Here is a 20,479-nt window from a genome sequence, read left to right on the forward strand (position 1 = left end):
TATAGAGATCTAGACATCTGACTCAGAATATAGAGATCTGGACCTCTGACTCAGAATATAGAGATCTTGACCTCCTACACAGAATATAGAGATCCAGACATCTGACACAGAATATAGAGATCTGGACCTCCGACACAGAATATAAAGATCAGGACCTCCAACACAGAATATAGAGATCTGGACCTCCGACACAGAATATAGAGATCTGGACCTCTGACACAGAATATAGAGATCTGGACCTCCTACACAGAATATAGAGATCTGGACCTCTGACACAGAATATAGAGATATTGACCTCCTACACAGAATATAGAGATCTAGACATCTGACTCAGAATATAGAGATCTGGACCTCTGACTCAGAATATAGAGATCTTGACCTCCTACACAGAATATAGAGATCCAGACATCTGACACAGAATATAGAGATCTGGACCTCCGACACAGAACATAAAGATATAGGACCTCCAACACAGAATATAGAGATCCTGGACCTCCGACACAGAATATAGAGATCTGGACCTCTGACACAGAATATAGAGATCTGGACCTCCGACACAGAATATAGAGATCTGGACCTCCTACACAGAATATAGAGATCTGGACCTCCAACACAGAATATAGAGATCTGGACCTCTGACACAGAATATAGAGATCTGGACCTCTGACACAGAATATAGAGATCTGGACCTCCGACACAGAATATAGAGATCTAGACCTCCAATACAGTATATAGAGATCTGGACCTCTGACACAGAATATAGAGATCTGGACCTCCTACACAAAATTTAGAGATCTGGACCTCCAACACAGTATATTGAGATCTGGACATCCAACACAGAATATAGAGATCTGGACCTCTGACACAGAATATAGAGATCTGGACCTCTGACACAGAATATAGAGATCTGGACCTCTGACACAGAATATAGAGATCTGGACCTCCGACACAGAATATAGAGATCTGGACCTATGACACAGAATATAGAGATCTGGACCTCCGACACAGAATATAGAGATCTGGACCTCCAACACAGAATATAGAGATCTGGACCTCTGACACAGAATATAGAGATCTAGACCTCTGACACAGAATATAGAGATCAGGACCTCCTACACAGAATATAGAGATCTGGACCTCCAACACAGAATATAGAGATCTGGACCTCTGACACAGAATATAGAGATCTGGACCTCTGACACAGAATATAGAGATCTGGACCTCCTACACAGAATATAGAGATCTAGACCTCCAATACAGTATATAGAGATCTGGACCTCTGACACAGAATATAGAGATCTGGACCTCCTACACAGAATATAGAGATCTGGACCTCCGACACAGAATATAGAGATCTGGACCTCCAACACAGAATATAGAGATCTGGACCTCTGACACAGAATATAGAGATCTGGACCTCTGACACAGAATATAGAGATCTGGACCTCTGACACAGAATATAGAGATCTGGACCTCCTACACAGAATATAGAGATCTGGACCTCTGACACAGAATATAGAGATCTGGACCTCCGACACAGAATATAGAGATCTGGACCTCCAACACAGAATATAGAGATCTGGACCTCAACTCAGAATATAGAGATCTGGACCTCTGACACAGAATATAGAGATCTAGACATCTGACACAGAATATAGAGATCTGGACCTCCTACACAGAATATAGAGATCTGGACCTCCAACACAGAATATAGAGATCTGGACCTCCAACACAGAATATAGAGATCTGGACCTCTGACACAGAATATAGAGATCTGGACCTCTGACACAGAATATAGAGATCTGGACCTCCTACACAGAATATAGAGATCTAGACCTCCTACACAGAATATAGAGATCTGGACCTCTGACACAGAATATAGAGATCTGGACCTCCTACACAAAATTTAGAGATCTGGACCTCCAACACAGTATATTGAGATCTGGACATCCAACACAGAATATAGAGATCTGGACCTCTGACACAGAATATAGAGATCTGGACCTCTGACACAGAATATAGAGATCTGGACCTCATACACAAAATATAGAGATCTGGACCTATGACACAGAATATAGAGATCTGGACCTATGACACAGAATATAGAGATGTGGACCTCCAACACAGTATATAGAGATCTGGACCTCCAACACAGAATATAGAGATCTGGACCTCTAACGCAGAATATAGAGATCTGGACCTCCGACACAGAATATAGAGATCTGGACCTCCTACACAGAATATAGAGATCTGGACCTCTGACACAGAATATAGAGATCTGGACCTCTGACACAGAATATAGAGATCTAGACCTCTGATCATCTGATGATTATAGACTGGTGAAGCCTCACAAATGATTTTGATGGGAATACTGTTTTTAAATATTAAGTCTCCATTTGTATTATGTCCACCATTGGGCATAGTTAGGCAGTACCATTAATACTGTTTAGACTGACCAGGTTCATTAACCTAGCCTTACTGACAAAAGTAACAAGACTAGAATAATAAGAAGGCCGGCCTAACATATCCATGTTAAACAGGTTAGAAATAGCCTTAAGGCATAAATACAACAGGCTACAAAGAGAAATGTAACCAGACTATATAGATAACAGGCTTATAGCCAGGCTAAACAGACTAACAGCCTTATAAGCAAGATAAACAGACTAACCAGCCTGATAACCTCGCTAAACAGACTAACCAGCCTGATAACCTCGCTAAACAGGCTAACAGCCTTATAAACAAGATAAACAGACTAACCAGGCTGATAACCTCGCTAAACAGACTAACCAGGATAAACAGACTAACATCCTTATAAACAAGATAAACAGACTAACCAGCCTGATAACCAGGCTCAACAGACTAACCAGACTTATAACCAGGCTCAACAGACTAACCAGGATAAACAGACTAACAGCCTTATAACCAGGATACACAGACTAACATCCTTATAAACAAGATAAACAGACTAACCAGCCTGATAACCAGGCTAAACAGACTAACCAGACTTATAACTAGGCTAAACAGATTAACCAGCCTTATAACTAGGCTAAACAGATTAACCAGCCTTATAACTAGGCTAAACAGATTAACCAGCCTTATAACCAGTCTAAACATATTAACCAGCCTTATAACTAGGCTAAAAAGACTAACCAGCCTTATAGCCAGGATGAATAGACTAACAGCCTTATAACCAGAATAAACAGAATGGTCTGCAGACTAACCAGAATTATAAGGAGGCTAAGCCGACTTAACATGATTATAACCAGGGTACACAGAGTAACTATTATTATAACAAGGCTTAACAGGCTAATCAAGAATACAACCAGGATAATCAGGATTACTATAACTAGGCTAAATACACTTTAACAGTCTGATAACAAGGTAAAGCAGGCTTTATAACTAGGCTAAACAGCCTTTTTATAAACAGGTTAAACAGACAAACCAGTATTATAACCAGGCTTAATTGACTAACCAGGTTTGTACCCACTAATCAGGGTTTTACCAGAATGAACAGACTAACCAAGATTAACCACAAGGGAAAACAGACTAACTAGAATTACAACCAGGCTAAACAGATTGGTGAACAGCCTCATAACAGGATAAACAGATTGATCAATCTTATAAACAGACCAACCAGGATTATAATTAGGCTATGCAGACTTACCAGGATTATAAGTAGGCTAAATGGACTGAACAGCCTTTTATAAACAGGATAAGCAGATTAACCAGCCTTATAAACAGGCTAAGCAGCCTTTTTATAAACAGGCTGAACAGACTAACCTTGCTAAACAGACTAACAAGCCTTATAACCAGCTAAAACAGACTAGCCAGCCTTAAAACTAGGCTAAACAGACTAACCAGATTTATAACCTTGCTTAACAGACTAACCAAACTTATAACCAGCTAAAACAGCCTAACTAGCATTATTCACTGGCTAAAACAGACTAATTAGCATCATTCACTAGCTAAACAGACTAATTAGCCTTATTTGACTAATTAGCATCATTCACTAGCTAAACAGACTAATTAGCCTTATAAGTAGCTTAAACAGCCTCACTAGCCTTATAACCTGGCTAAAACAGACTAGCCTACCTTAAAACTAGGCTAAACAGACTAACCAGCCTTATAACTAAGAGTAACAGACTAAACATACTAAGACAAGCTAACCAAGCTTTACAAACTAACCAAGGCCTAACATGGTTTCTATGGAAACATAGCTGAAATAAAAGCAAAAGGACAAAAAGACAAATAATGAGTGTTTTAAAGGTCCTACATAGGGGCAGAACCTTTATTTTTACATCACTATGGAGTGAGGGAAAATTTTTCATTCAATTATTATGCATAATTTTTTTCCTCACACAAATTAAGTTTTGGTAGAATATTGATGTGTGGGATTGGACAATGAGGGTATACCACTGGATGCATACAGACAAAACACTTTTAGTAGTCTCCCGTCAGGGGTGTGATGTAAGAATGACAGTTACACATTTCCTGGACAGCCAAGACTATAATATTGGAACTAAAATTACTGTCAACATGATTTAAACACTTATACTCTAATCAATTAAGTACAAAATGTTTGTTATATACTATACATAAGACTGATGATAAGGTCATGTTTTGTTTCAATATGGAGAGAAAGCCATGCTAGACTTGTGTAATGGAGCAGAATACCATATTTATCCACAAATAAGCCTCCGTTCTTTGTGTAAGAGATTTAGTATCAAAGTTTGGGGCAGGCTAAGATTTGTCAACCACTTCTAGCTTACTATTTTAAAATTGATGATTCTGCAAAAATAAAGAAGGGCTTGTTTGAGCAGGAGCTTAATTGCAAATGAATACAGTATATTTCATTTGTCATTTCGAAAATGGAAGATATACATTTTTCTCGAGAAATAATGGTGGACATATCTGGTTGTTTCAAAGCAAAATGGATGACATATCTTTCTCTGGATACAAAACTGGAAGGCTTTCCTTTTTACAATGGCAACAGAAGAGAAAACAAGTCCTTGTGTTATTTGGTTACAAGGACTGCTTTCGGATTGAATATAAAAAATGTCTGATTTACCTTTCTCTAGAAACTTGGATGTTTGTGAGTGTGATGTAGTTGTTGCGGACACTCCGAAGACTGGCCAGGATCTGAGCAAACGGTGTGACAATCAAATCGTCAGCATGTCTGGAATTAAAACAAGTAGAAAATCTCCGATTACTATTACTTCTTTCCCGTTGTTTCTGTTTGTTCGTATTTAAACCGTTGCTTTTGAAGTGGGGCGTCAGGTACTGCACAATTTTCTGCATTTTGGATCCCTTCTGCATGGCTTTTTTCTCTGATGGCGGCTCACTGAGACTGTAAGCCATTGATGAATTGACAATTTGGCAAAGAAAAATACAGCTTAGCTACAATTAAGATGTTAAAATGGAGTAAACACTCGGCCAGTCATGGCATTCCAAGGAAAAAGTCATTTCGGCCACGTTGTCACCTCCACTGTGACTGTCTGCTACTGTGTCATTGATTGCCAACATTTCTCTCACTGTTTTTTAGGCTAGACAAAATCTATCACCATATCCGGATAAAAAACAAACAGAAATGTAATATAGGTGATGACATCCACATACACTATACTAAATCAGCTATTTTCTCCAGAGCACCACAAACTGTATCTTGAATGTCGTTGTTTCGCTGTAAGAAATATATAAGTTAATTCTGGGAAAACATGACTTCAAACACAAAAGGGCTCCTCATTATCCTGAACAAGAAGACACATTTGAATGAAGCTGATCCATATTAAGCATACAACAGATATTAATGCTGATTTGTTGTTCTAAAAGAAATGGTTTGTTGAATGCTCGATGTAACAGAGACCGCCATGAAATGACAATAAAACACCCAGACGGCATCGAGACAAATGAAATTGTTCTGAATCTCTGAAAACAAGCTCTCCCTTGCTGTATGTGTGTGCGTCGGTAGCTCCACAGAGCTGTTTTCAATTGTGGTTTACCAGAATCCCACTGATTGGATGATTCTAGGTCTATCCTATACGAGATTAACAAGTCTTCACACAACCAAACAATCCAAAAAGCAGCTCCCTGAGCTCACTGTATTCCTGGTAAGACTGTATGACACTACGTTGATGTTTCCCCGGACTATTTCTACATTCTGGTATTTGATAATCATGAGCTACTTTGACAAAACTCTGGGTTTGCCATGGATCAATACGATTTCCACCACATCTCATGGTTTGCAGCTCTACACGTTTGAATGTAGGCCCCCACCTTATGATCTTGTGTTTTGTTTTCATAAGAAAATAAAAACATTCACAAGTTCACAGTCCTGAAGTAAAATTCAGAAAAAAAAAAAAAACCACACCCTATCAAGTTAACACTATGAGAATTACACCAGTCACACGTCAGGTTAGAACCAGGTTATATGCACTTTCAATTCAGCTTCATGTTGGCCTTTTTTTTTGTTTTAATTTATTTCTTAATTTTGACTTTCCTCTTTTAAATTTTACACTGAACAAGTAAGTGTGTGTTGGTCACTGAGGATCAATGTGGCCATCATGACTAGCCTTGATCTTGTTCAACAGAAATCAGCCATCAAGTGAATACCTAATACTCCCAGGAAAAGTGACTTAAAAAGTTCAACTCTATCTCCAACAATAAACAAAGGGGACGACAAAATGGCTACAAAAAATTTGAAAATAATATTCAACCAAAACGAGAAGAGAGATGTTAAAATAATTAATGCACACAAAGAACACACAAATTTTGATACAACATATCAACAGATGTCGACCCAGATCAAGGGTATTGTCATCAACAGATGTGGACAATGGTCAAGGGTATTGTCATCAACAGATGTGGACAATGGTCAAGGGTATTGTCATCAACAGATGTGAACAATGGTCAAGGGTATTGTCATCAACAGATGTGGACAATGGTCAAGGGTATTGACATCAACAGATGTGGACAATGGTCAAGGGTATTGTCATCAACACATTGGGCAATGGTCAAGGGTATTGTCATCAACAGATGTCGACACAGATCAAGGGTATTGTCATCAACAGATGTGGACAATGGTCAAGGGTATTGTCATCAACAGATGTGGACAATGATCAAGGGTATTGTCATCAACAGATTGGACAATGATCAAGGGTATTGTCATCAACAGATGTGGACAATGGTCAAGGGTATTGTCATCAACAGATGTGGACAATGATCAAGGGTATTGTCATCAACAGATGTGGACAATGGTCAAGGGTATTGTCATCAACAGATGTGGACAATGATCAAGGGTATTGTCATCAACAGATTGGACAATGATCAAAGGTATTGTCATCAACAGATGTCAACACAGATCAAGGGTATTGTCATCAACAGATATGGACAATGGTCAAGGGTATTGTCATCAACAGATTGAACAATGATCAAAGGTATTGTTATCAACAGATTGGACAATGGTCAAGGGTATTGTCATCAACAGATGTGGATAATGGTCAAGGGTATTGTTATCAACAGATGTCGACACAGATCAAGGGTATTGTCATCAACAGATTGAACAATGAGCAAAGGTATTGTTATCAACAGATTGGACAATGGTCAAGGGTATTGTCATTAACAGATGATGACAATGATCAAGGGTATTGTCATCAACAGATGTCGACACAGATCAAGGGTATTGTCATCAACAGATTGAACAATGAGCAAAGGTATTGTTATCAACAGATTGGACAATGGTCAAGGGTATTGTCATTAACAGATGATGACAATGATCAAGGGTATTGTCATCAACAGATGTCGACACAGATCAAGGGTATTGTCATCAACAGATTGAACAATGAGCAAAGGTATTGTTATCAACAGATTGGACAATGGTCAAGGGTATTGTTATCAACAGATGTTGACAATTATCAAGGGAATTATCATCAACAGATGTTGACAATGATCAAGGGAATTATCATCAACAGATGTTGACAATGATCAAAGGTATTGTTATCAACAGATAAAGTCACTGTTGGTATATCATCAATAAAGGTTGACAATGATTAAGGGTATTGTCATCAACAGATGATGACACTTGGTATGTCATCAATAGATGTTGACAATTATCAAGGGAACTGTCATCAACAGATGTTGACATTGATCATGGGTATTGTCATCAACATATGTTGACAATGATTAAGGGTATTGTCATCAACAGATGATGACACTTGGTATGTCATCAATAGATGTTGACAATTATCAAGGGAACTGTCATCAACAGATGTTGACATTGATCATGGGTATTGTCATCAACAAATGATGACATTGAGGGTATTGTCATCAACAGATGTTGACACTAATGATTTCTGATTTTTTCGACAATTGCAATTATATATGTACTTTAATGTGACTCTTTATTTCCTTCCATACCCATATTGGCTTGGCTCACAGAAATGTAAATACTACTTTAATGCTCATATGTTAGATTGTACTTGAATAATTTAAAAACCTCCCCACTGACAGCCATGCAAGTCACTGTCAGGGATTCACATAATCCTTGATTTATTGGACCCAAATGTACTTGACCTTTGACACAGTGACCTTGGTCTATGGTCAGTTGACTCCTTGTTTATTTCCAACCATCTAAGCTTTATGATATCATAACAAAATATCCATTAGTGAAAATATACAAGATTTGACCTCGACTTTTTGGCCTCATGACCTTTGACCAAATTACATGTAAATCAGTCTAAAAATAAGAAAGTTATCAGCCAGGAACTAAATTTGTGGATGGACTGACGGAAGAAGAGATGGACAGACAGAGTGATTGTTATAGGGTAACTGTCAGCCCCACCATTTGTACAAGTTTGAATCCCCACCAACCAGGGAAGCTTCTCGTCAAATTAGGTCAAATTCCAATCAGTTGTCAAGAAGAAGTCATTTGAACAAAAAGCTGATATACAGATGGACAATGGACCACACAGTATGGCATAAGCTCACCTTGGTCCCTGGGACCAGGATAGCAAAATATGACATCAAAACAAGTTGCAAAAGCATTTTGACACAAGAGCAAATATATGGAACACAAAAATAGAACTTATACAGAAATTTTGATACAAGATACAAGATTTAGTTCTGTGATTTTTTACCTTTGCTGGTACAAAACCTTGCATCAACAATTAATCTAAGGTGGTATAAAACAATGAACCATTGACCAAGGCTGGTACAGAACCAACAACCATTGACCTAGGCTGGTACAGAACTAACAACCATTGACCAAGGCTGGTACAGAACTAACAACCATTGACCAAGGCTGGTACAGAACTAACAACCATTGACCTAGACTGGTACAGAACTAACAACCATTGACCTAGGCTGGTACAGAACTAACAACCATTGACCTAGACTGGTACAGAACTAACCACCATTGACCTAGGCTGGTACAGAACTAACAACCATTGACCTACACTGGTACAAAACTAACAACCATTGACCAAGGCTGGTACAGAACTAACAACCATTGACCTGGGCTGGTACAGAACCAACAACCATTGACCTGGGCTGGTACAGAACCAACAACCATTGACCTAGGCTGGTACAGAACCAACAACCATTGACCTAGGCTGGTACAGAACTAACAACCATTGACCTAGGCTGGTACAGAACTAACAACCATTGACCTAGACTGGTACAGAACTAACCACCATTGACCTAGGCTGGTACAGAACTAACAACCATTGACCTAGACTGGTACAGAACTAACAACCATTGACCTAGGCTGGTACAGAACTAACAACCATTGACCAAGACTGGTACAGAACTAACAACCATTGACCTAGACTGGTACAGAACTAACAACCATTGACCTAGGCTGGTACAGAACTAACAACCATTGACCTAGACTGGTACAGAACTAACCACCATTGATCTAGGCTGGTACAGAACTAACAACCATTGACCTAGACTGGTACAGAACTAACAACCAGTGACCTAGGCTGGTACAGAACTAACCACCATTGATCTAGGCTGGTACAGAACTAACAACCATTGACCTAGACTGGTACAGAACTAACAACCATTGACCAAGGCTGATACAGAACTAACAACCATTGACCTAGACTGGTACAGAACTAACCACCATTGACCTTGGCTGGTACAGAACCAACAACCATTGACCTAGACTGGTACAGAACTAACAACCATTGACCTAGGCTGGTACAGAACTAACAACCATTGACCTAGGCTGGTACAGAACTAACAACCATTGACCTAGACTGGTACAGAACTAACAACCATTGACATAGACTGATACAGAACTAACAACCATTGACCTAGACTGGTACAGAACTAACAACCATTGACCTAGACTGGTACAGAACTAACAACCATTGACCTAGACTGGTACAGAACTAACAACCATTGACCTAGACTGGTACAGAACTAACAACCATTGACCTAGACTGGTACAGAACTAACAACCATTGACCTAGACTGGTACAGAACTAACAACCATTGACCTAGACTGGTACAGAACTAACAACCATTGACTTAGACTGGTACAGAACTAACAACCATTGACCTAGGCTGGTACAGAACTAACAACCATTGACCTAGACTGGTACAGAACTAACAACCATTGACCTAGACTGGTACAGAACTAACAACCATTGACCTAGACTGGTACAGAACTAACAACCATTGACCTAGGCTGGTACAGAACTAACCACCATTGACTTAGACTGGTACAGAACTAACAACCATTGACCTAGACTGGTACAGAACTAACAACCATTGACCTAGGCTGGTACAGAACCAACAACCATTGACCTAGACTGGTACAGAACTAACAACCATTGACTTAGACTGGTACAGAACTAACAACCATTGACTTAGGCTTGTACAGAACTAACAACCATTGACCTAGGATGTTACAGAACTAACAACCATTGACCTAGACTGGTACAGAACTAACAACCATTGACCTAGGCTGGTACAGAACTAACAACCATTGACCTTGGCTGGTACAGAACTTACAACCATTGACCTAGACTGGTACAGAACTAACAACCATTGACTTAGACTGGTACAGAACTAACAACCATTGACTTAGACTGGTACAGAACTAACAACCATTGACCTAGACTGGTACAGAACTAACAACCATTGACCTAGACTGGTACAGAACCAACAACCATTGACCTAGACTGGTACAGAACTAACAACCATTGACTTAGACTGGTACAGAACTAACAACCATTGACTTAGGCTTGTACAGAACTAACAACCATTGACCTAGGATGTTACAGAACTAACAACCATTGACTTAGACTGGTACAGAACTAACAACCATTGACCTAGACTGGTACAGAACTAACAACCATTGACTTAGGCTTGTACAGAACTAACAACCATTGACCTAGACTGGTACAGAACTAACAACCATTGACCTAGACTGGTACAGAACTAACAACCATTGACCTAGACTGGTACAGAACTAACAACCATTGACTTTGGGTAGTACAGAACTAACAACCATTGACCCTATATTTGTATCATGAATAATTTTAATTTATTATTGAATGTTCAAATTCTATGCTGGAAATAGTTTTAAAATGAATAAAAATCCTTTCAATTTACCATTGTAAATGTAAGACTTTACCTATATAGAATTGGAATGGAATGATGGACAATGTGTTAATGGAAACCTCTTGTCATGACAGGAGAATAGTTATTGTTTCAATGAATGAAACTTATATATATTTCGCTGGTTCACTCATTAGAGTCGTGTTACTACAAGAACTCTTCCATAAAACTTATTCTTCCTAAAAAATAAATTCTGTTGTTGATGAAGGGAACAGAAGTGTGACACAGAGACCCCATTGGCTGGTTACAAATGTAACAAAATATTGATTTTAAATGAGTTGACCTGTATATTGAATTGTAGTTGTGTGCTTCATTCTATATGTGTGTAAAAGATACAAATTAGAATGACAATTTTTATCCATTACTCGTTTACAAGTTATTGAAATAAACTGCTAACCCCTGACATTACTTCACACTCGATATCCTGGTGAGCTTTTCTGCCTCAGCTTTTCATCTTCTCTTATGCATGAATTATTGTCAAAGGAAAGATGGCAGTGGAGGTCTACGAAGCAGTATTGATCTTGTCGGTGGTGGACCTGTACTGAGGTTGTGGTGCGGGGTCTAAACTAGGGCTGGCGCGAGCTCTCCTGCTTCACACAGCAGTACCCCATCTCTAGTGGAGAATGCATGTAGTCTTCTATTTATCGATTAATCTCAGCAGAAATCGAGATTCTCAAAGGCCATGGTTAGCTTGTATCGTACTGCACATACGGAAATAAGAAATAGTAGTGTTTCCCTTTCCGTGAGGTAAATCATCACTAAAGACAGAATTTTGCATGTGAGAAAATGTTCATTGCCTCTGTTCTTAGTTCTGATGCTGACTACGAACTACCTTGACACCGAGGACATAACAGTGTCAATAACCTGGGTGTATTTTACCTTCACACCGAGGACATATCTAATAACCTGAGTGTATTTTACCTTGACACCGAGGACATAACAGTGTCAATAACCTGGGTGTATTTTACCTTCACACCGAGGACATATCTAATAACCTGGGTGTATTTTACCTTGACACCGAGGACATATCTAATAACCTGGGTGTATTTTACCTTCACACCGAGGACATAAAAGTGTCAATAACCTGGGTATATTTTACCTTGACACCGAGGACATATCTAATAACCTGGGTGTACATGTATTTTACCTTGACACCGAGGACATATCTAATAACCTGAGTGTATTTTACCTTGACACCGAGGACATAACAGTGTCAATAACCTTGGTGTATTTTACCTTCACACCGAGGACATATCTAATAACCTGGGTGTATTTTACCTTCACACCGAGGACATATCTAATAACCTGCGTGTATTTTACCTTGACACCGAGGACATATCTAATAACCTGGGTGTATTTTACCTTCACACCGAGGACATAACAGTGTCAATAACCTGGGTGTATTTTACCTTGACACCGAGGACATATCTAATAACCTGGGTGTATTTTACCTTGACACCGAGGACATATCTAATAACCTGGGTGTATTTTACCTTCACACCGAGGACATAACAGTGTCAATAACCTGGGTGTATTTTACCTTCACACCGAGGACATATCTAATAACCTGGGTGTATTTTACCTTCACACCGAGGACATAACAGTGTCAATATTTAAACCTGGGTGTATTTTACCTTCACACCGAGGACATATCTTGTGAACTAAGTTTGGAAGTGGAACACATTTCCATATACAACAACCTTACATAAAATGACCAATCCCTCCACAGTACTGCCTCTATGTAGAGACCACTACACATGACAAACCAGCTAATTCCATTTGAAAATGTATTTCTCTATAAAGAGACCATACCTTCCATAGTATATTCCCTCTATATATAGATCTCAGCCTCAATCTAGAGGACTGCTTCAGACATTTACCTGGAAATAGAGACATCTTTCTTCTGAAAACGATTACTCATTAACTAGATATACTTCTCTACTTCATGTAGTGTCCACTTCCTGTACAATGTGACCACCCACTTTATGTAGTGTCCACTTCCTGTACAATGTGACCACTCACTTTATGTAGTGTCCACTTCCTGTACAATGTGACCACTCACTTTATGTAGTGTCCACTTCCTGTACAATGTGACCACTCACTTTATGTAGTGTCCACTTCCTGTACAATGTGACCACTCACTTTATATACAGAGACTGCTGACTGTACAATGTGACCACTCACTTTATGTAGTGTCCACTTCCTGTACAATGTGACCACTCACTTTATGTAGAGGCCACTTACTGTACAATGTGACCACTCACTTTATGTAGTGTCCACTTCCTGTACAATGTGACCACTCACTTTATATACAGAGACTGCTGACTGTACAATGTGACCACTCACTTTATGTAGTGTCCACTTCCTGTACAATGTGACCACTCACTTTATGTAGAGGCCACTTACTGTACAATGTGACCACTCACTTTATGTAGTGTCCACTTCCTGTACAATGTGACCACTCACTTTATGTAGAGGCCACTTACTGTACAATGTGACCACTCACTTTATATAGTGTCCACTTCCTGTACAATGTGACCACTCACTTTATATACAGAGACCACTCCCTGTACAATGTGACCACTCACTTTATATACAGAGACCACTCCCTGTACAATGTGACCACACACTTTATATACAGAGACCACTCCCTGTATAATGTGACCACTCACTTTATATACAGAGACCACTCCCTGTTCAATGTGACCACTCACTTTATATACAGAGACCACTCCCTGTACAATGTGACCACTCACTTTATATACAGAGACCACTCCCTGTACAATGTGACCACTCACTTTATATACAGAGACCACTCCCTGTACAATGTGACCACTCACTTTATAAACAGAGACCGCTGACTGTACAATGTGACCACTCACTTTATGTAGAGGCCACTTACTGTACAATGTGACCACTTACTTTATATACAGAGACTGCTGACTGTATAATGTGACCACTCACTTTATATACAGAGACCGCTGACTGTACAATGTGACCACTCACTTTATATAGACTGCTGACTGTACAATGTGACCACTCACTTTATAAACAGAGACCACTCCCTGTACAATGTGACCACTCACTTTATATACAGAGACCACTCCCTGTACAATGTGACCACTCACTTTATATACAGAGACCGCTGACTGTACAATGTGACCACTCACTTTATATACAGAGACTGCTGACTGTACAATGTGACCACTCACTTTATATACAGAGACTGCTGACTGTACAATGTGACCACTCACTTTATATATAGAGACCGCTGACTGTATAATGTGACCACTCACGTCATATAGAGACCACTTGCCATACAATGTGTATGGCAACTCACTTTATATAGAGATCAATGACTGTGCTATGTGGCCGCTTACTTGATACAGAGACCACTTACTGTACAATGTGGGCACTCATTTTATATAGAGACCACTTACTGTACAATGTGGGCACTCATTTTATATAGAGACCACTTACTGTACAATGATATAGAGAGCACTGACTGTACAATGATATAGAGAGCACTGACTGTACAATGATATAGAGATCACTGACTGTACAATGATATAGAGACCACTTACTGTACAATGATATAGTGACCACTTACTGTACAATGATATAGAGACCACTGACTGTACAATGATATAGAGACCACTGCCTGTACAATGATATAGAGATCACTGACTGTACAATGATATAGAGATCACTGACTGTACAATATGATATAGTGACCACTTACTGTACAATGATATAGAGACCACTGACTGTACAATGATAAAGAGACCACTGACTGTACTCATTTTATATAGAGATCACTGACTGTACAATGATATAGAGTTCACTGACTGTACAATGATATAGTGACCACTTACTGTACAATGATATAGTGACCACTTACTGTACAATGATATAGAGACCACTTACTGTACAATGATATAGAGAGCACTTACTGTACAATGATATAGAGAGCACTGACTGTACAATGATATAGAGACCACTTACTGTACAATGATATAGAGACCACTTAATGTACAATGATATAGAGATCACTGACTGTACAATGATATAGAGACCACTGACTGTACAATGATATAGAGTTCACTGACTGTACAATGATATAGTGACCACTTACTGTACAATGATATAGAGATCACTTACTGTACAATGATATAGAGACCACTTACTGTACAATGATATAGAGACCACTGACTGTACAATGATATAGTGACCACTTACTGTACAATGATATAGTGACTACTTACTGTACAATGATATAGTGACCACTTACTGTACAATGATATAGTGACCACTTACTGTACAATGATATAGAGATCACTGACTGTACAATGATATAGAGACCACTGACTGTACAATGATATAGAGATCACTTACTGTACAATGATATAGAGACCACTTACTGTACAATGATATAGAGACCACTGACTGTACAATGATATAGAGATCACTGACTGTACAATGATATAGAGACTACTTACTGTACAATGATATAGAGACCACTTACTGTACAATGATATAGAGATCACTGACTGTACAATGATATAGAGTTCACTGACTGTACAATGATATAGTGACCACTTACTGTACAATGATATAGTGACCACTTACTGTACAATGATATAGAGACCACTTACTGTACAATGATATAGAGAGCACTTACTGTACAATGATATAGAGAGCACTGACTGTACAATGATATAGAGACCACTTACTGTACAATGATATAGAGACCACTTACTGTACAATGATATAGAGATCACTGACTGTACAATGATATAGAGACCACTGACTGTACAATGATATAGAGTTCACTGACTGTACAATGATATAGTGACCACTTACTGTACAATGATATAGAGATCACTTACTGTACAATGATATAGAGACCACTTACTGTACAATGATATAGAGACCACTGACTGTACAATGATATAGAGACCACTGACTGTACAATGATATAGTGACCACTTACTGTACAATGATATAGTGACTACTTACTGTACAATGATATAGTGACCACTTACTGTACAATGATATAGTGACCACTTACTGTACAATGATATAGAGATCACTGACTGTACAATGATATAGAGACCACTGACTGTACAATGATATAGAGATCACTGACTGTACAATGATATAGTGACCACTTACTGTACAATGATATAGAGACCACTTACTGTACAATGATATAGAGACCACTTACTGTACAATGATATAGAGACCACTTACTGTACAATGATATAGTGACCACTTACTGTACAATGATATAGTGACCACTTACTGTACAATGATATAGTGACCACTTACTGTACAATGATATAGAGACCACTGACTGTACAATGATATAGTGACCACTTACTGTACAATGATATAGAGACCACTGACTGTACAATGATATAGTGACCACTTACTGTACAATGATATAGTGACCACTTACTGTACAATGATATAGAGATCACTGACTGTACAATGATATAGAGACCACTGACTGTACAATGGTATAGAGACCACTTACTGTACAATGATATAGAGAGCACTGACTGTACAATGATATAGTGACCACTGACTGTACAATGATATAGTGACTACTGACTGTACAATGATATAGTGACCACTGACTGTACAATGATATAGAGACCACTGACTGTACAATGATATAGAGACCACTGACTGTACAATGATATAGTGACCACGTACTGTACAATGATATAGAGACCACTGACTGTACAATGATATAGTGACCACTTACTGTACAATGATATAGTGACCACTGACTGTACAATGATATAGTGACCACTGACTGTACAATGATATAGAGACCACTGACTGTACAATGATATAGTGACTACTGACTGTACAATGATATAGTGACCACTGACTGTACAATGATATAGAGATCACTGACTGTACAATGATATAGAGATCACTGACTGTACAATATGATATAGTGACCACTTACTGTACAATGATATAGAGACCACTGACTGTACAATGATAAAGAGACCACTGACTGTACAATGATATAGAGATCACTGACTGTACAATGATATAGAGTTCACTGACTGTACAATGATATAGTGACCACTTACTGTACAATGATATAGTGACCACTTACTGTACAATGATATAGAGACCACTTACTGTACAATGATATAGAGAGCACTTACTGTACAATGATATAGAGAGCACTGACTGTACAATGATATAGAGACCACTTACTGTACAATGATATAGAGACCACTTACTGTACAATGATATAGAGATCACTGACTGTACAATGATATAGAGACCACTGACTGTACAATGATATAGAGTTCACTGACTGTACAATGATATAGTGACCACTTACTGTACAATGATATAGAGATCACTTACTGTACAATGATATAGAGACCACTTACTGTACAATGATATAGAGACCACTGACTGTACAATGATATAGAGACCACTGACTGTACAATGATATAGTGACCACTTACTGTACAATGATATAGTGACTACTTACTGTACAATGATATAGTGACCACTTACTGTACAATGATATAGTGACCACTTACTGTACAATGATATAGAGATCACTGACTGTACAATGATATAGAGACCACTGACTGTACAATGATATAGAGATCACTGACTGTACAATGATATAGTGACCACTTACTGTACAATGATATAGAGACCACTTACTGTACAATGATATAGAGACCACTTACTGTACAATGATATAGAGACCACTGACTGTACAATGATATAGAGATCACTGACTGTACAATGATATAGAGACTACTTACTGTACAATGATATAGAGACCACTTACTGTACAATGATATAGAGATCACTGACTGTACAATGATATAGATATCACTGACTGTACAATGATACAGTGACCACTGACTGTACAATGATATAGAGATCACTGACTGTACAATGATATAGAGATCACTTACTGTACAATGATATAGAGACCACTGACTGTACAATGATATATAGACCACTTACTGTACAATGATATAGAGACCACTTACTGTACAATGATATAGAGACCACGTACTGTACAATGATATAGAGACCACTGACTGTACAATGATACAGTGACCACTGACTGTACAATGATATAGAGATCACTGACTGTACAATGATATAGAGATCACTTACTGTACAATGATATAGTGACCACTTACTGTACAATGATATATAGACCACTTACTGTACAATGATATAGAGACCACTTACTGTACAATGATATAGAGACCACTGACTGTACAATGATATAGAGACCACTGCCTGTACAATGATATAGTGACCACTTACTGTACAATGATATAGTGACCACTTACTGTACAATGATATAGAGATCACTGACTGTACAATGATATAGAGACCACTGACTGTACAATGATATAGAGACCACTTACTGTACAATGATATAGAGAGCACTGACTGTACAATGATATAGTGACCACTGACTGTACAATGATATAGTGACCACTGAATGTACAATGATATAGAGACCACTGACTGTACAATGATATAGTGACTACTGACTGTACAATGATATAGTGACCACTGACTGTACAATGATATAGAGACCACTGACTGTACAATGATATAGAGACCACTGACTGTACAATGATATAGTGACCACGTACTGTACAATGATATAGAGACCACTGACTGTACAATGATATAGTGACCACTTACTGTACAATGATATAGTGACCACTGACTGTACAATGATATAGTGACCACTGACTGTACAATGATATAGAGACCACTGACTGTACAATGATATAGTGACTACTGACTGTACAATGATATAGTGACCACTGACTGTACAATGATATAGAGACCACTGACTGTACAATGATATAGTGACTACTGACTGTACAATGATATAGTGACCACTGACTGTACAATGATATAGTGACCACGTACTGTACAATGATATAGAGACCACTGACTGTACAATGATATAGAGAGCACTGACTGTACAATGATATAGAGACCACTGACTGTACAATGATATAGTGACCACTTACTGTACAATGATATAGAGATCACTGACTGTACAATGATATAGTGACCACGTACTGTACAATGATATAGAGACCACTGACTGTACAATGATATAGAGACCACTGACTGTACAATGATAAAGTGACCACGTACTGTACAATGATATAGAGACCACTGACTGTACAATGATATAGTGACCACTTACTGTACAATGATATAGTGACCACTGACTGTACAATGATATAGTGACCACTGACTGTACAATGATATAGAGACCACTGACTGTACAATGATATAGTGACTACTGACTGTACAATGATATAGTGACCACTGACTGTACAATGATATAGAGACCACTGACTGTACAATGATATAGTGACTACTGACTGTACAATGATATAGTGACCACTGACTGTACAATGATATAGTGACCACGTACTGTACAATGATATAGAGACCACTGACTGTACAATGATATAGAGAGCACTGACTGTACAATGATATAGAGACCACTGACTGTACAATGATATAGTGACCACTTACTGTACAATGATATAGAGATCACTGACTGTACAATGATATAGTGACCACGTACTGTACAATGATATAGAGACCACTGACTGTACAATGATATAGAGAGCACTGACTGTACAATGATATAGTGACTACTGACTGTACAATGATATAGTGACCACTGACTGTACAATGATATAGTGACCACTTACTGTACAATGATATAGTGACCACTGACTGTACAATGATATAGAGACCACTGACTGTACAATGATATAGAGAGCACTGACTGTACAATGAT

General features: G+C 38.4%; 1 protein-coding gene across 6 annotated transcripts in view; it reads right to left on the bottom strand.

Moving 5' to 3' along the window:
- Window positions 1-20,479, bottom strand: part of LOC117325438 (cAMP-specific 3',5'-cyclic phosphodiesterase 4C-like) — a 343,137-nt gene that overhangs the window by 68,523 nt on the left and 254,135 nt on the right. For all 6 annotated transcript variants that reach the window (XM_033881644.1, XM_033881646.1, XM_033881648.1 and 3 more), the window contains one exon: window positions 5,069-5,176. In XM_033881644.1, the coding sequence (XP_033737535.1) occupies window positions 5,069-5,176 (108 nt within the window). The remainder of the gene's footprint in view (window positions 1-5,068; window positions 5,177-20,479) is intronic.

This window comes from Pecten maximus, chromosome 4 (genome assembly GCF_902652985.1).
Source record: "Pecten maximus chromosome 4, xPecMax1.1, whole genome shotgun sequence".
NCBI lineage: Eukaryota > Metazoa > Mollusca > Bivalvia > Pectinida > Pectinidae > Pecten > Pecten maximus.